The following is a 23,727-nucleotide window of genomic DNA, read 5'->3' on the forward strand; positions in this document are numbered from 1 at the left end:
TTGCTAGTACGTACTCTAGTGCTTCTTCCCAGGTTTCGGCCCATAAACAGCAAAGAAGGCCTGAATTGCAGTGAGTAGTAGGAGTATAACAGCAGCTAAAACAGACAGGAAAGACCATGGAGTACCAAAATACTTGAATCTTAAACCTTCCCATCGCACATGCCACATATTTCTATGGTACTCATTCACGTCCTTGAACAACTTCGATAGATTACCCTCACCAATATTTAAAGGCACATCTTTGCCAAGGTTTTTGAAGAAATGAACAACCTCCTCATCAGTTCCAAGATAATTCTCGACAATTTCTTGTCGCAGAGAAATGATACGTCTTCAGGCGTGCGGATCAGACAACTCATGAATGCAGCGTAACTTGTTACATCCTTTGAGCAATGAGAGTAGCATTGTTCAAATGCTACAAAATTCATCAATAAATCAGTCCGTAGATTGTCGATTACTATGTGTGGAATTTCCAGCATTCCATTGCAAAATCTTATCTCTAAGAAGCTCACTGCCTCCCTGGTCTTGAACTTAATTCCAGCTTGACGAAGCTTTTTGGCTGACTGGATAAATTCAATGGAAGGAGAAGTATTTCCCTTCCTTCCTGCTAAACTTTTGCAAAGGTACTCTTCTTGTTTGTTATGAGACGAGGAAAGCAAAAGTTCGCCCTCCCTTTTGGTATTCTCATATCATAATCTCTGATTTATGAATAAATGTCTATTATGTGTGTTTCCTAATTTCCAAAGGGATATGATGTCCTCTATCTTTTTGTCTGCAATCAAAGCTTATAGCTTAGTCACCATGAGTGGCAGTCTAAGGTCGAAATTGGATAGGCTAGCTATTGAAGAAACTTCTGTCCACCAGAACAATTACCTGCAGATTTCATTTGATGATTTTATAAGTGCTTCTAAATGTAGGTGTAGACATACTCTTGTTCCATATATAATGCTATTCCAATACAATCTATTTTAAAGATAATTTTTCATGCTAAATAAAGTCCAATACAATCTTATGTTACTACTTGAAGCTTTCACTTTCTAAAATATGTAATTAGTTTGATGCTGCCACCAGATATATATCCCTTGAACCGTTGATGGAAGCAAGGAGATAACAATAATTTGCATTTTGATTGAGCTCCTGCAGTACATTGAATGACCAACCAGTCCCCACATCCTAAGTTTCTGCCTCAAATCATCAACTTTCTTTGCCTTACTAGCTAGGATGATAGGATCGGGCATCGCTTGATTTTAAAACCCAATTTTAAATCCTTCTGAATATGGCTAGAAGACTTGTTTTCTGAATATGTCTTCTTGTGTCTCTTCTGAATCTTTTTAAAACTTATACTATCTTTTGTAATCACTCGCAACCATCCCACACTCGACTATTGCTATTGGTGAAAACTGTTGTTACCGTTGACTTAATTATCACAGTGGCGTTGGCCCTTGTACGACTGAAATTAACTTAATTTATGCAGCAGTTTCCCCAAGAACAAATAAGAAAAATTAACTGATGTGGAAGCCAAGGATAAGGGCATAAGAAATAAACTAGACTGAGAGCCGCAAAACAAGAGGTCTGCTGAATCAGCCTACCAGCATTAGCAAATCAAATTAAACCATCAACATATGTAAACAGAGAAAATGGTTCCTTGTAATTTCAAAGAAGGTTGAAGGTCAAAATTTATTTTTACCCTTTGTAGGGTTCTGAATTTTTGTGACTCTTATATAGATGAACTACTTAATTGAAAATTTGCATATAGTTTGTTATTGTTGATTAATATTGTACTTCCTCTAGGAACAAGTTACGGCCAGAGCTTTCTTCGATCGAAACCCGAGTTTGTAAGCCATTCTTGATCACATGGATTATTCGTCAAAGCTCGAACTTCCCAAATCAGCACTTGATCAGCCCATCAACAGTTCTAGTACCGATCATGTTGATGATGGTGGTGAATTATTCCTATACCCTTCAATCTTCGAATTCAGCCAACTCTCTGTCACTGATCAAGATGAGAGGACGAAAGAAATCCACAATAGTAGGTGAAGATGTTACAGTGGAGCAACTCCCAGAGGAAACTGAAGACGGTTTCAGACTCAGAACATTTACAGAGCTCTTCAACAAACTCCCCTTCCCTGACCAGGCGCTTTTCCTTTCCACAGTTATATAGAAATTCATGAGCGAAAGGGGATTAGAAGAGCTAATTTTTGTGTTCAAAACTCAACAAGATGTCAATGATCATCAACAACAGATTGGACAAGTACTGGATCATTTTACAGTGGACAATATCCAGCATGCCCCTGGGGAAACAGAGGAGAATTTCATAATCAGAACATTCACAGAGCTGGCTAAGGACCATGATGACCATATTTATACTCATCCAGCCTGGGAAGATATTAAAAGACGCAAAAATACACACAAGGTGCAAACAAAAAAGTGCAAACATCCTAACATTATTGCTACTCTAGTTCGTTCCATAAACAGTAAAGAAAGTCTGAATTGCAGTGAGTAGTAGGAGTATAACAGCAGCTAAAGCAGACAAGAAAGACCATGGAGTACCAAAATACTTGAATCTAAAACCTTCCCATCGCACATGCCACATACTTCTATGGTACTCATTCACGTCCTTGAACAACTTCCATAGATAACCCTCGCCAATATCTAAAGGCACATCTTTGCCAAGGTTTTGGAAGAAATGAACAACCTCTCCATCAGTTCCAAGATAATTCTCGATAATGTTTTTTTCGCAGAGAAACGATACGTCTGCTGGAGTGCGGATCAGGCAACTCATGAATGCAGCATAAGTTGTCACATGCTTTGAGCAATAAGAGTAGCATTGTTCAAATGCTACAAAATTCATCAACAGATCAGTACGAAGATCGTCGATTACTATGTGTGGAATTTCCAGCACTCCATTGCAAAATCTTACGTCTAAGAAGCTCACTGCCTCCCTTGTCTTGAACTTAATTCCAGCTAGACGAAGCTTTTTGGCTGATTGGATACATTCAATCGGTGGAACAGGCTTCTCTTGAGGTGAATGATTAGGGATAAAACTCCAGCGGAGTAAATGGAGTAAATGTTTTGCTTCACCAGCAGCACTGAAATCCTGATCTAACACTTGACCAGGTCTTTGTAATGCATGGTTAAAGAATGTCAAGGCAAGTTCGGCAAGGGATTTGTCACTATCTTCTCTTGAAGCTTTTGATTCATCAAATAAGTCTTGAAGAACGAAGAAAGGAATTTGGTTCTCAAAACGAAAAAGATCTCGTATGATATTAGCGAATATGAATTTCAATTTAAAGATGGGGTCGTACTCGTATTCATGACCTAGTGACAATCCTCCAAGTCTGCAAAAGAGCTCAATAGTGAAGAGACCATCCAACACCATCATCTGAACTAGATCATAACTGCTTAAGCTGAGGGTCTCCGAATAGCACCCTCTTATATCTGCTTCCTTTGCTGCCACCACTTGCCGATAGTAATCAAATGTTGGGCCGTTTGGAGGTGTTCGAGCAAGCAGTTCTTCAACGATTCGCCATTTGTGTTGCTGTATCATCTCCAAATGTTGATCACCGCAGTGATAAGGACCACTGGAGACAATATGGGGCTGGTAAGTCTTGTTGTTTATTTCCGCAAGGCATTGACGTACCTTGAAGATGCAACAAGATTCTTTTCCTGCTGATGGATGCAGAAGCCATTGTGTCGCTGCTGCAATTGTGAGAACAGGATCTCTTCCTCCATTAGCTGTTGGTGAGGTTGATTGTGAGTTCATTTTTGTAGCTCTAAAGAAGAGAGGATTATTTTAGCTAATGAAGTTGAATGAAAAATAGATGAAGTTAAATGAAATCTGCCACTAAAGAATTTACTTTCGAGACGAAGAGACAGGACAAACCCTGGTGGACCATTCCATCTTCTTTTCCATCATACACGTACTCCGTCCGTACATTGACGTGACCTGAGCCATCCAATAACAGTTTCCGTCACTACTACAATATCTGGCTATGGGTACTAATATTATTTTTTATAGAGAAGCGATTTCAATTGAAGAGAAAAAACAAGCCACAAAAGGTCCTCGATTAACACATCCTGAATGAGTCCAGGAGCATCCCAAACCCAAGAGGAAGTATTAGCTTCTCTAGTGACAAAACAAATAGAAACGACAGACAACTCCTTAATCAACGACAATCATCAATCAGCATACCCACATGGGCGTGATCATCCCTGCGTACTAATATTATTTGTACTCTTTAGTGCAGAGAGCACAATTATATTAACAGTCACATGGCAATCATAATAAATTGACCGCTTTTCTCTACAGGAATTTCCGTTGTTTACTTCCGCAAGGCATTGACGTACCTTGAAGATGCAACAAGATTCTTTTCCTGCTGATGGACGCAGAAGCCATTGTGTCGCCGCTGCTGTAGGTGAGCTTGATTGTGAGTTCATAGATCAGCTTCACGTGACTCTGCCTGAGCCATCCAATAACAGTTCCCGTCACTACTACAATATCTAGCTATGGGTACTAATATGATTTGTGCTCTTTAGTGCCAAGGGCGCAATTATTTGTGCTCTTTCTTTAGAGCAAGCCCACCCTTGAAGGCTAAGGTAAGGCAAGGGCTGCCACTATTCACGTGAATAGTGGCAGCCTTGCCTTTTTTGGTTCCATTCCAAAAGGCTAGGGCTAGGGCAAGGGCAAGAAAGAAAAAAAAAGATTATGCAACAAAATATAAACAATTTATAAAGTGAATAAAATTGTTATGTATTTATAGGAAAAACATCTATAATTTTTTGGTATTTTTTATAAAAAAAAATTGAATTTTTTCGATCTTTTTTTTTTTTTTTGTGCTCACTGACGTTAGCGCCTTCGGGCTTGAGCCCAGGCAGGATTTGCCCGTGGGCTTTCCCAGGTTAGTGGGTCCCATGCCTTGCCCAGGCTTGAGGCTGCGCGCTGGAGGGCCTAACCTTGGCTTGGGAGGCCTGTTGCCCGAGTTTGTGTAGAGCGCTGGACTTGCTCTTAGTGCAAAAGACGCAATTATTTGTGCTTTATATTAATAGTCACATGGAATCACAATAAATTGGTCGGTTTCCTCTTATAGGAATTTCAATTGCTCATCAAGCACAATTTTACTTTTTCGTGTCCTTTGCTTAATACTCTTGAGCATGAAAGTATCAGATATGATTTCACTTTTATACATGCACACGGATTATTCATTTGTGTCCAAAGTATGTTTTAATGAAAAAAAAAAAATTGATATGTAAATAAAGAAAATGGTTCCTTGTAATTTCAAAGAAGGTTGAAGGCCAAGTTTTCTTTTTATCCTTAGGGTTCTGAATTTTTGCGAGCTTGCAGTCCTTAAACTCTTTATAAATACAATACAAAGTAGTTTATAATTAGGAAAACAGAAGAAAGAAACGAGAAGAGTTAGAATTACCCAGTCAAACTAAATAATCAGGATTAAGTTAAGTGACACGAGACCTAATACCAATATCATCAGGATTAAGTCAAGTCACGCAGGCATGGTTGAATGAATCCATGATATAAGCTTTTCACCTACATTCAGAACGACTTAAAATTATAAAATTAAGCAATGCCTATTGAATTTAGAGCACTTCCACCCCAAAGGGCAAGGGTAAGGCAAAGGTAAGGTTTGTCACTATTCACACGAGTATGAAAGCCCTTGCCTTTTTTGTTTCCACCCCTAAGGGCAAGGGCAAGAGCAATTACTATTCAATTTAATTTATTTTCTATTTTTTATAATTACCATTAATTTTGAAAAGATTTTTGGTTGCCACATGTCACTATTTATTATAAAATTCTCATCTCAAATTACAAATAAAATTTTGGGACAAAATTTTCGGATAAGATTTTCGGTTGCCACGTGTCCATATTTATCATAAAATTCACATCTCAAATTTCAGATAAAATTTTTAGGTAAGATTTTCAGTTGCCATGTGTCCATATTTATTATAAAATTCACATCTCACTCATCATACAACTGAAATACCTACTCACTCATCATACAACTGAAATACTCCCGGTCCTCATAGTCCGACACAATCGAGTACAAGGACGACTCAATCATTGGCGGAGGCAGTTCCACCGGATCACGACTTGGGGGAGTATTTTCCTTCCGAGGATGTAATAGTGCCATTATTTCCAACACAGAACGCACCACTGGAACTGACTACGGGCATTGTTCACTTGACGAGCCATGTGTAATGGTTTTCCTTTTTTTTTGTTTTGCCTTGAATAATCTATTAAATAAATGAAATTGGAAATGCAAGAAATATAAATAAATAAAAATATATTAAATCGAATACAATGGCTTTTTTTTTTTACCTCATCGCCAAGATTTTGAGCGCTTTGAATGTTTGTCCACGACCCTCCGGCTTCGATGGAAGAGGAATAGAATTTTGTAGTAGAAAATTTGGTGTGGAAAGTGAAAAATATTGGAAGAAGATTTGGTGTGGAAAGTGAATAATATTGGTAGGTATTTATAGAAAAAAAAATTTAGAATTTCTTGATCTTTTTTACAAATTTTTTCGAATTTTTTAAACCAAAAAATGGATAGTTGTTGGTGTTGCGTCCATTCAGCTGCACCAAAATGGATTCAGCTGCATCCTTAACTTGTGATACTCGCAAGTGCACGAGCCGTTCGGTAGTATAGCATATGTAAGTGCGAGGTCGATTCCACAGGGATTGGTGATTGAATAATTCAATTCAGTTTTCCTACACAAAACATAAAAACAAGAAAGAAAATAAATAAAACAAGAAAGAAAGAAAATAAAATAACTCAAGCAGATAAGTTCCCAAGTTCAATTAGATTAACGGATTGATTCTAGCTAAAGTATGATTAAGCCATGGTGTATGGTCCTAACCTTGTATTCCTAATTCCCTAATTTGATCATCTGTTGTCTAACCTAAACTAAGCATTAGGAATCCATTAAGCATAGAAGAACATTTTAAACAACCAAGTATGTATCTAATCCCTGTTGTCGAATGTCCATACATACCCTTCCTATTCATTGTTCAATTCGAATTAAAGCATGGTGTCTACTCTTAATTCAAACCAAGATAGCTAACATGCAAGCCTAAATGGTGATCAATCATTCAAACTAGCATATTAACTTATAAGCATAATGAATAAGAACAAAAACCATAATTGAAACTTGGAAACTAATTAAACTTGAACACTTAAGAAAGAATGTACATTACAAATAAAATTAAAGTAGAACTTGAAAACTTGAAGGAAAATTTAGTAAAATCATTTTGTTACAACAATTGACAACTTGAAAGGAAACTAAGAGAATTTGAGGGAGAGAAAGGAAGGGAGCTCTAGAGAAGTGTTTGAGAGCTCCCCCCCTTGGGGTGTGTTTTGAAGCTTGAAGACTTCTCTATTTATAGGGCTAAGAGGGAGAAACATCATGATGAATTCCCACACCATCCTTCATCTTTTGCTGCTGCACCTCAAGCTTTCTTCACATGGGTTCAAAGGTGATCAGTTGTGGCTGCCTTTTGCTGCCAACCCATGTGGTCTTCTTTTGGTTGCTAAACAAAAACGAGTTTTCTGAACCAGGCTTGGTGTAGGAAGGCCAGAGGTTTCAACACGTATCCAATGGGGCTCAAATTTGGATATGTTATACTAGACACCCATTGGAACAACTTCTATGAAGAAAGTATTCCCATCTGAGTAGCAAAAGTGTACGTTTCGGGTCTTGCAAGTTGACTGTTCGCAGTAGACTGGAACTGACTTCATTTCATTTCTTTCCTTTCTTTTTGCTTCACATGCATGCACATGCTTTTGCCAAAGCCTTTTGCCTTGTCAAGCTCTCTCTCCAACTCAAAACCTGATCTCCAGCTCCAAAGTGATCTGCCAATTCAATTCCCATGTTCAAAGGCTGAAGCAAAATGCCTCTCATCATTCCTCATTCTTCTCTCTCCTTTCCACCATGGCACTTTAACCTTTGTCTCTTCCTTGTCCCCTTTGCCATGATGTATTTTTGTCTTCACAAATATGCTCTTTGTCTCAGAAAATCCCACTTAACTAAAGTAATTTATTGTTACCAAATGGCATGGTAACAAGTAGAAATAAGATGGCATCAAGTGGAGGTGAAAGCTGGCCCAAGACAGATTTCAGAGCTGTGGTAACATGATGGATCAGATGGATAGGCTATACTTGTCCAATGGAGCTCATATTTGGATATGTTGTAGTCAACATCCATTGGAACAAGTTTCATGAAGATCTTCACCTCATCCGAGCACCAGAGTATGCTGATTTAAGGCCAAGAAGTTGACCTACGAAAATGAACAAAAACAGAATTTATAACCAATAAAACACTTTTATTTCATTTTCATTCTAACCAAGGTAAAATCTATGAAAACAATTGAATTTCTTGCGCTGACGTCAGCAGCCCGAAGGCAAGAGAACGGGCCATATCTGCCCATGGGATTGCCTGAGCTTGTGGGACCCACCCCTTAGACGGGCTGGACTTGGCGCGCTGGAGCTGCTTCCCGGGCCTAGGGCCCCCTCCTGCTTGGGCTGGCCTCTTGTGTTGGAGATGCTCTTATTACAAAGAAACTCCCGCTTTCTAAGGACCTAAAAAAAAAAAGTAAATGAAAGATATGCATCCATGATCATCATTAGCTCTAATGAGTGTTTCTAATACATTTTGGTGATCCTAATATCACATTATTGCTAGTACGTACTCTAGTGATTCTTCCCAGGTTTCGGCCCATAAACAACAAAGAAGGCCTGAATTGCAGAGAGTAGTAGGAGTATAACAGCAGCTAAAACAGACAAGAAAGACCATGGAGTACCAAAATACTTGAATCTTAAACCTTCCCATCGCACATGCCACATATTTCTATGGCACTCATTCACGTCCTTGAACAACTTCGATAGATTACCCTCACCAATATTTAAAGGCACATCTTTGCCAAGGTTTTTGAAGAAATGAACAACCTCCTCATCAGTTCCAAGATAATTCTCGACAATTTTTTTGTCGCAGAGAAATGATACGTCTTCAGGCGTGCAGATCAGACAGCTCATGAATGCAGCTTGTTACATCCTTTGAGCAATGAGAGTAGCATTGTTCAAATGCTACAAAATTCATCAATAAATCAGTCCGTAGATTGTCGATTACTATGTGTGGAATATCCAGCACTCCATTGCAAAATCTTATCTCTAAGAAGCTCACTGCCTCCCTTGTCTTGAACTTAATTCCAGCTTAACGAAGCTTTTTGGCTGACTGGATAAATTCAATGGACGGAGAAGTATTTCCCTTCCTTCCTGCTACGAACTTTTGCATTGCCTTCCTTGTTCCTTCTAGAGGCTTTTTGGCATACTTAATCAACTGAACTAATGGACGAACATTTCGAGACTCTTCTTGAGGTGAATGATCATAGGGTTTAGCGATAAAACTCCAGCGGAGTAAATCCAGTAAATGTTTTCGTTCAACAGTAGTAAAGTCCTGATTTAACACTTGCTCTGGGGTTTCTACTGCATAACGAAAGAAGTCTAAAGCAAGTTTGGCTAAGGATGAGTCACTATCTTTTCTTGAAGGTTTTGATTCATCAAATAGTTTTTGAAGAAGGAAGAAAGGAATTTGATTCTCGAAACGAAAAAGATCTCGTAAGATATTAGCGAATACCCATGCCATGTTAAAGATGGGATCGTCTGGATCACTTGGCGACAATTTTCCTACTTTGCAAAAGAGTTCAATAGCGAAGAGACCATCCAACACCATCACCTCAACTAGATCATGACTGCTTAAGCTGATGGTCTCCGAATAGCACCCTCTTATTTCTTCTTCCATTGCTGCAACCACCTGCTGATAGTGATCAAGTGTTGGGCCGTTTGAAGGTGTTCGAGCAAGTAGATCGCGAAGAAATTTCCATTTGTGTTGCTGCATCATCTCCAAACGTTGATCTCCATAGTGATATGGACCACTGGAGACAATATGGGGCTGGTAAGTCTTGTTGTTTATTTCCACAAGGCATTGACGTACCTTGAAAATGCAACAAGACTCGTTTCCTGCTGATGGATGCAGAAGCCATCTTGTTTCCTGGATTCTTTGGTCCAATGGTGTCGTCTGGATATTGGTTGTCGCTGCAATTGTGATGACAGCATGATCTCTTCCTCCAATAGCTGTTGGCGAGTTTGATTGTGAGTTCATTATTGTAGCTCTAAAGAAGCGAGGGTTATTTTAGCTAATGAAGTTGAATGAAAAATAGATGAAGTTAAATGAAATCTGCCACTGAAGAATTAACTTTCGAGACGAAGAGACAGGACAAACCTTGGTGGACAATGCCAGCTTCTTTTCCATCATAAATAACAGCTTCATGTTTCTTTTTTTTTAAAAGATAAACAATTTCAATTGAAGAGAAAAAACGAGTTACAAAAGGTCCTCGATTAACACATCCTGAATGAGTCCGGGAGCATCCCAAACCCAAGAGGAAGTATTAGCTTCTCTTCTAGGAACAAAACAAATAGAAACGACGGACAACCCCTTAATCAAGAAACGACAATCATCAATCAGCATACCCACATGGGAGTGATCATCCCTCGTACTAATATTATTTGTACTCTTTTGTGCAAAGGTTGCACAATTATTGGTGCTTTATATTAACTGTCACAGGGCAATCATAATAAATTGGTGGGTTTTCCACCACTCATGAAGCATAATTTTACTTTTTTTCGTGTCCTTTGCTTAATACTTTTTAGCACGAAAGTATTAGATCTGATTTGACTTCTATACATGTACACCGATTATTCATTCCTGTCCAAGGTATGTTTTAATGAAGAAAAAAAAATTATTTAAAAAAGAAAACCTAAACCAACTTTTTTTTTTCTCTCTCTCACCACCGCCAGCTTTTCTTTTTAAAATTAATTTTAAATGATTTTCTTTATATTTAACAGAATTTGGATGGAATGAATCATATTGCCTAACAAATACAAACACAATGATCAAATTGACCAAATTGATAACACATGGATTAAATTTACCGATTGAATTAAACACAATGAACATTTTAACATTTAAGCCATAATTATATATATGAAAATCCATCATCATGAGTCTTTTTCAAAGACTTTAACAGAGGATGTAAGACGCACAATTTGGGAACAGCAAATCTTAACCTGTGCAAGATATTGCAAAGATTTTGATGGGAATATCACAACGCAATTATGCGATGGATGTACTGATTTTCGACACGTGTCATGAGTCCAATGGTGCTAATGGCCAAAGAATCTTTAGGTGGGCCACACGCCTAGTCTCCTGAGGCCCGAATAATTAGAAAACGACATTTTCTCTATCATTTCTTCCACATGTGACTTTTTTCATTATGTTTGTTTACCCGAAAAAACAAGAGGAGAAATGCTAGCAATCTTCTCTCTTACCTTCTCTTTTTTTTGCTTGACATGTGTCATTCTCCTTACACTTAAAATAATGTCATTAATACATTAAACAACGTCATTCTATTGCATAATGAAAAAAGTCTAAGCCTGACGTTAAAAAAAAGGGACATTTCCTCTTTTTTTTTTAAACAGACATTTAAAAAAAAATTAATTGACGTTAAAAAAAAAAAATTTAATGAGGTGGTATGAAAGTTGTGAAATTTTTTTGGATAAATTGAATACGGTAAACTTGGAAAGCAAAAGTTAGCTTGTATAATATATTAATGATATTGTTTTAAGTGTAAGGAGAATGACACATATCAAGCAAAAAAGGGAGAAAGTCCGAAAAAGAAGATTAGAAAGAAGGTTGCTAGCATTGCCCCATAGGCTTGCGGCTTTTACACGGCGGGCTAATACTTCCTCTTGGGCTTGGGATCCTCCAGGGCTCATTCGGATATGTTAATCGAGGACCTTTTGTAACTTGTTTTTATCCCTTCAATTCAAATCGTTGCTCTCAAAAAAAAAAAAAAAACTCAACGACATATCTGAAAATTGTTATTTAATCTTCTATAAAATACAATACAATACTAGTCTTACTCTGCACACAGTACATGAGAACAATTGGGATGGCATAATCTCATGCACAAGAATCAATTGAGGGCTGCCTGATCACTTTTCAGAATCAAATTGAAGGCTGAATGATCAAGAAAGCTGTGGTACTTCTTATATAAACCTCTTGCACTTGTTAATTTCTTCTTCTTTTAAATATATATATATCAGTTAATGTGTCTGCATTAGAAATCTTAGAGAAACCAGCTATTGCGAAAGCTCAAAATTTTCAGGTAAGGTTCGGATTAAATTGAGTTTATTTGTATCTGTCTTACACGAAAAGACACTTAAAATAATGCTTGACTTACCACGTTTGTAATTTCTGTACTTGTTTTAGGACTAACGACTAAGAATTTCTACGAAACCAGAGTTTGCAAGTCTTTCTCCGCGTCGATTATCAATGTTTGTGTTCCCAAAACCAGCCCATGAGCCCAATACCAGTTCTGCTGATGCTGCGGATGCTACTGAACTACTCTTGAATCTTTCAATCTTTGGGTTCAGCCAACTCTCTGCCTCTGATCAACATGAGAAGACGAAAGAAATCTATAAAAAAAGTAGTTGAAGATGTTGTAGTGGAGCAACTCTCGGACGAAAGTAAAGGGGATTTCAGACCCAGAACATTCACCGAGCTATTCAAGAAACTTCCCTTCCCTGACCAGAACCATTTCCTGTCCACAGTTATAAAGAAATTCAAGCGCCAGAGGCAAATTGGCGAGTTGATTTCTTGGTTTACTACCGAACTTGAGCCCAATGATCAACAACAACTGATTGGAAAAATGATTCATGTCAAAGCTGATGATGAAACCAATGACGGTTTCAGGCTGAGAAGATTTACTCAGCTTTGTAAGGATTATACTGACTATGTTTATATGCATTTTGTCGCCTGCAGGGAAGAATATAGCACGAAACCAAAACATACACAACAGACATCCGGTACTCATGAAGGTGGTTTGGATTGGCAGTCCCGTTTTAATGAGTTTTTCTTAGGTTTCTCAATTATATGGTTCAAGGGACAAAGCTCCCATGGTCAATGGCAGCTGATTGACCAACTCTGTGATGGAGTTAAAGGTGTTATGGCTGAGAAGCTCGCAGACGAAAGCGACGCAGATTTCAAACTCAGAAGATTCACAGAGCTATGTAAGAAAGTGGTTGACTTTGGTGTCCAAGTCCACTTCCTTGACAAAGCTGAAGAGCAGCTGCTGCACAAACGAAGAGATCTTCCTCATGGGGTGCTCGTTCAGCCCCAAGATTCTGCCAGTGCTGCCGAATTACTCTCGCAGCTTTCGAGTTTTGGGTTCAGCCTACTATCCCCCAACGACCAACAAGACAAGATTGAACACATCTCTAACGAACTTGCTGCCCAAGGTGTTAATAATAATATTGTCGAAAGACTTGCAGGGGAAACAGAGGAAGATTTGAGAAGGAAAACATTCGCAAAGCTGTTTAATAAAGCTCCGGTGGCTACACAAGTTCATTTATTCGAGGAGTTTACTCAAAAATTCTTTGTTGAAAGACGCTTATGCGAGTCCATTCTTTTCTTCAGGCAATTGGATTCCAAGGAGCAACAAGAAAAGATTGAAAATATGCTTGATCAGTTCATGAGGTGGGAAGGCGAAGATGTCAAAGATGTCATACTCGAGAGACTGTCCGAGGAATGCGATGAGAATTTTGGGCTCAGAAGATTTATTAAGCTGGGTAGCACATATACATTCCTTTTGGATCACTTCTTATGGGATGAAGCAAAGAAGTGGGATCTAAAAGATTTACATATGCAGACGTCAGGTAAAGAAGAGATAGAAGAAATCAAGCAGTCCCGCTATGCTGAATTTTACTTGGGATTTTCAATTATTTGGTTCAAAGCAGTATGTGCCAGTGATCCAAGAAACATCATTCAAGTATTTTTTGGTAAAGTTGGAGGAGGAGGTGATCATACAATTGAGAAACTCGTCAACGAGACTGAGGAGGATTTCCGGTTCAGAAGATTTACAGAGTCGTTTAAACAACTTCAATTCAGTTCCCAGGAGGATATTGTGAAATGTATTCAAACGACACTATTGCATGATCTAGGTGTTGGTGTTAAATTCATTATGATGGGAACTCCAAATCTAAGAGGATCAGGAGGAGTAACAGCCGCTCAAGGAGGAGGACGGGGACAAGCCAACGGTAGATGATTTGCAGCCACATGCACTTATGAAAGAAGCCTTCAAATGATAATTCAAAAGATGTGGTCAATTCCATGCATATAGCAGCACTACTCTTCTTTATTAGTTTGCCATGTCACGCCAGCATGCGTGTTTTATTTTCGTACGCAATTTTGCGTTACTCTTTCTTGTTTCTTCTTGATGAGACGAGAAATGCAAAATATCTATTATGTGTGTTTCCTAATTTCAATGGGATATTTTTACCCAAAAAAAATTTCGATGGGATATGATAAGCTCTATCTTTTTGTAATTTATGCACTGAAAGCCTATATTGGTATACTAGTCAATGTGGTTCACCACCAAAGCGGCTCCAAACATCCAGCAGGGTAGACGCGGTCCGATTTTAATTAGCTATAATGAAGGGAGAAATCAAACCAAACCATAAGGTATCTCTATGACTATGTCGTAAATATGGAATTGTACTTCGTAACATACCAACTTGCCTTCTTCCTCATTATATATCTGATGAGTTTAGTTAAAATTAATCAAAGCACTAAACTCTAACAAATGCAATTATATTTAATCAAAGACCAATCATGCATCATAATGTCATATTATTGTTTGGACTATTAATCAGATCCAAATTGGAGAGGCCTGCAATCTATTGAAAAAAAATTATGTCCACAGTCCACACCATGTAGAACAATTACCTGCGCATTTAATTTGATCAAATTTTATCCTTGTTCTTTCTTCTAAATGTAGGTGGAGACATATTCTTCTTCCATAATGCTATTCCAGTTCAATCTATTTTAAAGATGGTCATCTGCATACTTTTCATGCTAAATAAAAGTCCTAGAGCATTGTGGGTTGGTTGGGTCCGTAGTTGACAACTAGTGATTGGAACTCTCTTCTTTTACCAAACACATACTCTGTCTAATCCCCAGTTGACAACTCCTGATCTGAATTACTTTGTTATGGTTTGTAACCTTAATGCTCTGCCAACATCAGTGTTTGGTATGATTTTTATAAGCTAGACACTTTTTCTAGTTTATCTAAGATCAAATTCGTATATGCAAGCCCTTCTGAGCATTGCAAATATTGTTGGCACTTTTATCGGACTCATTGTAATGTCTCAAGTAGATTACAGTGGTGTTTGAGGAGCTCTGTTTATGTCCAACAACCATTCCTCCTTTTTGTTCTTAGGTTGTTTATTGTTTTAAATCAAATGTATTTAGTTTGAATAGATTCGCATTTGCTTTCTTATAACCAAGGACTAAAATATCGATGCTATCGAAAATATCGGTAGTCCAAAAACTCATAAATTTCGATGGAAATATCAGGATATTATCGATATCGATAAAAATTGAATAAAAACCACGGAAATTGTAAGAAAAACTTGAAAAAATTTATTGAAACTTTGGAGGATGTTTATTTAGTCAATTATCTATTAGTTTACCACAAAAAATTGGAAGGAAATGCATTGCATGATGGGTTTAACTGATTTAAGTTGATTATATAGCGAGCTGACAAATACTGTGAGTATAGAAAATATGTAGTATTAATGAATGAAAGAAGAATAAACACACCATAATCATTTATATATAATGATTTACTACAATATTTTACACTTTATACATTGCATGGTAAGATACATGAGTGACTTTACCACATAGAGTTCCTATGAGGTTCAAATTTTTCACTATCTTCATCATCTCTATGTGTAGAGTAAGTGTATTGTGAAGAGTAGTGTAGAGTAAGTGTATTGTGAAGAGTAGTCATCAAATGATAAATCCCCAAAATAGTTTTGCATGTAATTATTAATATGCCACCCATATGGATCCGAGATTGGTTGACATTGTTTATAAGCAAAATTATTTGAAGATTGAGTCACAGATTCTTTCCACGAGACGCTCGATTTCATCCCAAAAGGAAATGTCAAAGACTCACATTCTCATGTGAAAATCTGATTCTTGCAAAAACAGTTCAAAACAAAACAATATAAATGTACATATTTTAGCATATTATCACAAAAACATAAGCAACATGGTGGTTAAGGCGTTGGAAAAGTGAAATGACAAAGTTTTGAATCCCCTTTGCGTGTGTGCTTTGTGTTTTTTTTTCCCATTACATCGATATTTTCGATATTATAGCGATATTTTGACAAAATATTGCTTAAGTGTGAGCGAAATTATCGACATCGATATTTTCCGAAATTATCATCGATATTTATACGATATGTGTATGGATACATTCTGAAATATCCGTGACCCGAAAAAACGATAATATCCTCGATATTTCATCAATATTATCGATATTTTAGACTATGCTTGTAACAATATTATGCCTTTCAGACATAATCAACTTTGAACTTTTGTTGTACCTTATGTCCGATGTTAGTTTAAAGTTGGTGTTTCTTTTCAAGTTTTATTCCATAGCAAGTGAAATATTGAAGTCCTCTTAACTGAGGCATAGAAAAGAACTTATCCGAGCCAGATTCCCCACTTGAACCACAATGGCTTTTATTAGAGGTTAAGATCAATGAGCGCAGCACTATTTTCACATCACTTGATCACTTGTTTTCTCTTTCTAATAGAAGAGTAAAACACTAATAGTGACACGCCTAACGCATTCAAAGAGGAGGGCAGCGCCAAAACCCAAACTAAGAGCCCAAACGAACCTTTCTTGATCAACAAGTAACACATCGTAGCTAAGCATCAGCCTGCAAAAAGACTGGGGCATCGCCCAATGTTCTCCAAAAACCCACAAACACTTATGGCACATATTGGACATATATACATCTTTGTCACCACATTCAATCATCAACCACATTGTAGGGTTTTGTGAGAACATAATTAGTATAATAATTTGCACCTACTAAAAATGAATGCCCTATCTTAGCAAATTGATTGATTGAAACAACTAATTATTGTATGAATTGGACATATACCCTCCTCCTTACAACATTCCGTCATCACATACAACGTGCTTGTGAAACAATAAAAATCAATTATATTATATATGATCATCCAATATGGTATAGCTTAGTTGATTGAGCTCTTCTACCTCCATCCATATAGACACCTGAAATATTTGTGTAAACCTCTTTTCCTAATTCCTTGTACTAAACAAAAACCCTATTGTATGAATTAAACATATACAACCTCGTACTCACAATATCGAGTCATCACATACGACGTACTAGTGAGACAAAATTGGTATAACAATTGGTACATACAAAAAATTTATTTGTGACAGCAACTTATGAGGGCTGAAATTAAATCAGGAGGCGTTGCATACCCCAAAACGTCCATTATCCATCCAAGATTTCCATAACAAGTCAGCACCTGCTCCGAAGTTTATCCAACTAAGAAACAAACAAAAGAGTAATACAACTCCGCTGGACCAATGGAACATCACCTCGTATGTCCACGTGGCAACCTGAAACCCGACTCCCGTGAACCCCACCGCACCGGATCCATACTCCAATAAATAAAGGATTAAGGAATAAATTAGATTTTTCCAAAAATGCACCAAAGTTTCCTAGTTTTCCCTCGCATTTCTCGCACAGGTCCATCTTGCTTTTAAATGCCTCCTAAAAACACACCATAATTTCCCATTTACGATTTTTGGGTATTAATATTTTTTTTTCTGTGTAATTGGTTTTAATTCTCACTCACTTCTCACTTCCGCTGAAAACCCATTTTCTTGGACTCTCTGTCTCTCCTTCTCTTCTTCTCTGTGTGAAAATGCAAACAGAAGCTCCAGCAATGGCGGGACATGAGGTCCTCCCAGTCTCACAAGGCGAGGCCTGCAACTCGTGCCCAACCTCCTCCCTCGAGAACATCGAGAAAGGTTACTGTGGAAGCGCGCCGTCATTTGACCCCAGCTGGCTCATTGACCCGAGCTGCGTCGAGATTGGTCCAAAAATCACAGAAGGGCCTCGCTCTACGGTCTTCCAAGGCTTGTGGGTCCCATTTCTTGAACTGGAACACTGTCTCTGTATCTGTTTGCTCTTTTTTTCTTGGTTATGCTTCTTGATTAGGTTGCTCACATTGTTTGCATGTTCTTGAATTGTCTTGCTTTTGGTGCTGGTTTGTTTGGTCGAGTTGGTGTCTTTGTTTTGGTTTGGTCTTTGAGTTGCTTTAGTCTTGGAATTCTGGGTCTTTCTGATAAACCCTTTTGAGGGTTTTTGATGATTTATGTGTTTTAACGAGTGTTGGTGTTTTTGGGTGTCAATTGTTAATTTCAGAGCCACATTTAGATTTTCTTTGATCTTAAAGTCCTGGCTCTCATTATTGGTAAACCCTTTATGAGTGAAAAGTGAGTTAAGGTCTCCTTGTGGTACATTTGTCATATAACTCTAATTCATTTCCAAGATTAGATTGTACATTCTTTCAAGTAAGGAAGCAGAGAGAATTTTGTGCTATTATGCTGCATATACAGAGTTTTTGTACAAATTCATAGCCTTAAATCCACAGTAAATTATAATTAGAGGGTCCTTAGTGTAACCCTTTTTAAGTTTTGCATGTTTTTCTTTCGGGTGGTCTTATATCAATGTGTTATAGTGGTTGGATCACCATTTATACTAGGAGAAGACATACACAGAACGGCATTGATGAGAATCATTATTGAGAGAGATCATGTGGTTTTTAACTGCTTTTGGCGAATACTCCAAATTGGACGTGATCATTCTGGATTTTGCAGTCCACTCATTTGTTAGCATAGGAGGGATCAAAAACTTCATTAATGTAGGTTCGATTGATTGCGGTTGTGGATGCTCCAAAATGGGATGCAAACATTCTGCATTTGGAATCTATTCATTTATTAGCATAGGTAGGGATCAAAAATTAATTTTATTATAGGTTTTGTTGAATTGTGATCAAGGCCTCCCTTATTTCTCTGCAAGTCATCACTCTGACATGAGGCATTGAGGCGTGTAGCGTTTCTATGCTCTCAGTAGTTGCATAAATGCAATCATGACGATTATTAGCAGTACATAATGCAAGTGAGAAAATCTGTTGGCAATCTTTTAAATATTATATAGGACCGAAATATGGTTTTTAAACTATGGTTTGTTCTAGCCATCCTACATTAATCACCTAGCAAAATAGTTCAAGGAAGGAGGTATGTATTAATGTGTGGTAGATTAGAAATTTAAAATCATTGGTTACATATAGTAGGTGATATCGCTTGTTTTAATTTAGAAGCCCTGGCCATTATTTATGGTGTCTTTTATGTTTCAGTATCCTGGGGGACGAGGAGACGGGTAAGGGTAGTGAGACAGCAGGCAGGTGGGTTCAACCAACAGCATTTGCATATCATAATGAGATTATTAACGTATGGTTCGTTGGTCTTTGAGGACGTAATATCAGTTGATGAGGCCAGATTAATATTAGACTTTGAAGTTTTAATATAAAGATTAATGAAGAATAAACAGTTTTAGACTTTTAGGCATATACAGGACAGAGAGAATTATCATCTGATAATTGGTTTTTGGCAACATAATATCAGTTGATGAGACCAGATTATATTTAAAGAAGTTCTGCTATAAAGATATGTTACCAAGTCCATAGGTTTAGGCACATGCAGGACCAAGAAAATTGCATGATACAGCACAGTTTGCCAAGAATTGGTAACAAGGAGTTTTAATTATTTGGCTGCTTGGGCCAATTTGAACAGATGGAAAATAGGAGAAGACACTCTGCGATTGAGTAGAGTTGAAAAGTGTAGTGTTTGTAAAGGTCAGTATAATTTATGTGTCATCCTTCAATGCGAGGAAAAAAATTTAAAACACAGCTGTCATGATAATTATTTGGATCATAGAAGTTGCCCTACCTAGAGCGGAATGGCAACTACGTAGTGAGGAATAGCAAGTAAGGATATCTTTAGATCTTTTTAACTTGGCGAGGCCTTTTTTAGATTCATTAACTTAGTTTATTTATAGTTATCATATCTTTTATACCCGAAGGTTGAATTCCTGGAAAGCAAGCATATTCCAACGTAGATGTCACTGAGGACACAAATCTAATCTCTTTGTTGCAGTTAGTATGAAAAGCATTAATGATAAATGTCAGTAGAAAAGGTTTGTAGCAGGGTCTTGCTTCTTACGCTAAATGATTTTCTGAAACCTACTATATGAGATGGGATTTTACTCGTATTGTATGCAAAACTTAAATGGTATCATATGCTTCTTCTTTTTTTTTTTTTTTTAAATAATTTGTGTGTGTATAACTCATAAATCTGAGTGTTGTTCCATGCTGCAATGGAGGAATGTTTAGTTCTGGATGATGATAGGGTGCTGACTCTTTCAAGGCTATGTTTCTAGGTACAAATCCAAGCCTGTCGCTGTAAAAATTATAGAACCAACCAAAGAATCAACTGAATCAAAGGAAAAATTTCAGAGAGAGGTTATACTTCTTGCAAAGGTGAAACATGACAATATTGTGAAGGTATGCTACTTATTTCCTCTTATTTGTTCTTATGCCTGCATTTTTTATAAATATATACTGTTTGTTCATCATTTCTTGGAATTGGAAAACCTTTTCTCTCTTTTGTAAAGGACTTTAACAACTTATACCTGCCTGGTATGAGTTCTATACTATTCTGGTTCCTCAGTTCCTCGGTTTGGTTATTAGAAGAAAACATTTATGTAAATTGACCTTTTGTTTCAAGAAACATCTTTCTTCGATTTATATCAAGGTGATGAGATGAAATCGTGACCTGAGGAAATGAACACCTCTGAGATCGCTGTACTTTTGTTCCTAAATTGGTATTCAATGCCCTTTTAGCTTCTGCAAACTGGTTGCCTAAGTATTAAAGTAATGATGGTTTGGGATAATCTTTGCTTGGAGTAATACTTGTTCCCTCACGATTCCTTAAAATACTCATAATGTAACCATATATGGAACTTTTGTTACTATACTGACTGTAAGAATAAAGTATCTTTGACAAACAACTCCAGCTATACATCACTGTATGAGATTACAGTTCCTGTTTTGAGAATTTGCTAGCACTCTAAGAACTGATAGAGTATTATCTGCACGAAACCTACATATTAAGGAATGGAATCTACATATTAATACTGATGATAGTATTATCTGGAACTTTTAGTATAAATTATGGAAAGATATAGTGATGATAGTAATTTGGAAATCTACATATTAAGGAATAAAATCTCTTTTCCTTTTTGGTTTCTGTATCTTTCGGTTTCACCATGCTTCACCTCTAAATGTATCTAGATTCATATCAGTGTCACTTATTCAAGCTTGAACATCTTATGTTCATGATCAATGCCCTTAGCCCATGTGCTCATATAAGTCATTGCTCTGAAACAGTTTATTGGTGCGTGTTTTGAACCATCTCTGATGATACTTACTGAGCTTATGAGAGGTGGTACAGTTCAGAAGCATCTGCGGAACATCAGGCCGCAGACCCTAGATCTGAAGCTTTCCATAAGTTTTGCATTGGATATAAGTCGAGCTATGGAATACTTGCATGCAAATGGTATTATCCATCGTGATTTGAAGCCAGGTAATTTTTCTTTTTCCTTTTCTTTTTCTGGTTGTTCTAGTTATTTTAGTTTATTTTGATGACAGGCAACTGATCGGGCGTTTGGGTTGGCAACATATCCCGCTTGTAATTGTAAATGAGGTCCTTAGTAGATCCACAAAAATATTTAGTCATTTCTAGTTTTGAAATTTTGCCAGAATGCTATTGTTAGAATCATCCTGTTTTCTTTTAGTTTTGCGTGCTCGTCTAAGTTCTTATTCTAGATTATTAGACAATATGGTTGAAACATTGTTTATCGCAGAAATTGAGTTCTAATCTAACAAATAACCTTCTTTTCTTTCCCAGCCAATCTACTTCTTACAGAAGACATGAAGCAAATTAAGCTGGCTGACTTCGGGCATGCTAGGGAGGAGATAGCCGGTGCAATGACTAGTGAGGCTGGTACATACCGGTGGATGGCTCCTGAGGTGCAGTTTTTTGTGTTACTTTGTTCAAATTTTTATACTGCAAAAAATTTCATAATATGGCTTAATTTTTTTCTTTTTATCTGAATTAGTTATTCCACACAGAGCCACTTCCAAGAGGAGTGAAGAAGCAATATGATCACAAGGCAGATGTGTACAGCTTCTCCATAGTTCTGTGGGAGTTGCTGATGAACGAAACTCCATTCAGGGGAAGGGCTAGTATAATGGCAGCATATGCTACAGCGAAAGTAAGTCCTGTGACTGACATTTAATCATAAAATAATATTCCAGAAACCCGAAAACTGATAGCTACTGCAAGCTCTTTAACACTCCTATCTCTATTCTCTTTTAAAACTCAGCCCAATTCATTCCATGGTGCTTGATCTTTTCGAATTGCCTTAGATTTACTAAGAAACTTGTATGATTGTTTAAATTTTGGAAAGTTTGATTTTGCTGCTGATCCGATGAACTGAGTGTAACATGAAAACAATTTTTCGAAAGTTTAATGACTGTTGGTGGATTTTTCTTTTGCCATAGAAACAGATGTTCTATGATTTGCTACATTCTGTGGAAACATTTGGATGAATTTTTCGCTCTTGCTTTGCAGGCAGTACGGCCGAGCCTGGATGACATTCCTGAGAAGATCATCCCACTCTTGGAGTCCTGTTGGGCACATGACCCAAAGACCCGGCCTGAGTTCATGGAAATCACAGATTTTCTTTCCAACTTGTTCAAGGAACTGTGTTCAACTGAGGCCGAACCTCCCAAAGTCGTTGAGACTGAAGTTGAACATCCTGAGAAGTGCAATGTGAAGAAAGAAGAATCGGCAATTACCAACCATGTGATTGACAGGCCTGAAGAGAAGAAGAAGGGTAAAAGGCGAAAGAAGAGCAGATCATTAAGCTTCTTGTGGTGCTTTGTATGTAAGTGCTGGTGTGGTTGACAAGTGGCATTGTGGGTTCTGTTTTGGGTTCTTTAGGGCTGAGGGGCTCACTACACAGGCTAGGAATTGTTTTGGTTATTCTCTCACCTTTTGTAGGATACACAGAAGAACTACAGATATAGATAGGTACACACAGCCAGGGTTTCTGAGCTGAACTGTTGTTATGTAACTTGTGTTACAGACAACTGTACAGAAATTACATTGGTAGGAACCTTAGAATTAAAAAAACAAAAAAACAGACAGAGAGCTAGAGAGGGAGTTGGATACAAAGTGTTTTCCCAGTTGGATTGCTTTACAAATCAAGAGCTTAATCTTTTGTGAATTTTGATCTTTAGCAATTTATTTTTCTTCAAATTCTTCTCAAACCATTGGATTTTGTATTTCATTTTCATAGGTATGCTGGCTTGTCCCTTTAAGACTCTTAGATTTTGGAATATTTTGTTTCGTACAAGTTAATGTGATTAGTCATAATAATGACTCCCTTTCTGATGCCTGAATTGTTGGTTATGGTTAAGAACAGTAGGCTTTCAGATAAGGATCTTGTTTCCCTTTCTGTGCTGGTTGCTTAGTAGTGCTTATCTTGTGTGTTGACTAAGCGACGTCATCATTGCTAGTGGTAACTATATCCAAGTTATGTGAATTTGTAAAAACGCTTTCCGGTTCTAAAAACGCTT

At 37.4% G+C, this 23,727-nt stretch overlaps 1 protein-coding gene, 1 non-coding gene and 2 pseudogenes across 3 annotated transcripts; 2 read left to right on the forward strand and 2 right to left on the reverse strand.

Moving 5' to 3' along the window:
* On the reverse strand, nt 1–3,818 carry LOC148293345 (UPF0481 protein At3g47200-like; annotated as a pseudogene).
* A 4,490-nt stretch (nt 3,819–8,308) lies between these two features.
* Nucleotides 8,309–10,278, reverse strand: LOC110765352 (UPF0481 protein At3g47200-like; annotated as a pseudogene). The gene is made up of 2 exons (XR_015837019.1): nt 8,696–10,278; nt 8,309–8,585 (listed from the first exon to the last, which is right to left on the reverse strand). The product of XR_015837019.1 is annotated as a UPF0481 protein At3g47200-like (transcript).
* A 1,589-nt stretch (nt 10,279–11,867) lies between these two features.
* LOC110765359 (uncharacterized) lies at nt 11,868–14,449 on the forward strand. The gene is made up of 2 exons (XR_015825847.1): nt 11,868–12,229; nt 12,334–14,449. It is a non-coding gene; the product is annotated as an uncharacterized LOC110765359 (transcript).
* Nucleotides 14,450–17,820: 3,371 nt separating this feature from the next.
* LOC110765357 (serine/threonine-protein kinase STY17-like) lies at nt 17,821–23,701 on the forward strand. The gene is made up of 6 exons (XM_021968467.2): nt 17,821–18,101; nt 20,463–20,586; nt 21,472–21,667; nt 21,992–22,113; nt 22,203–22,358; nt 22,718–23,701. The coding sequence occupies exons 1-6, from the start codon at nt 17,884–17,886 to the stop codon at nt 23,051–23,053; spliced, it is 1,152 nt and encodes a 383-aa protein (XP_021824159.1). The 5' UTR covers nt 17,821–17,883; the 3' UTR covers nt 23,054–23,701.
* Nucleotides 23,702–23,727: the final 26 nt, after the last annotated feature.

This window comes from Prunus avium, chromosome 7 (genome assembly GCF_965620075.1).
Source record: "Prunus avium chromosome 7, drPruAviu1.hap1.1, whole genome shotgun sequence".
NCBI lineage: Eukaryota > Viridiplantae > Streptophyta > Magnoliopsida > Rosales > Rosaceae > Prunus > Prunus avium.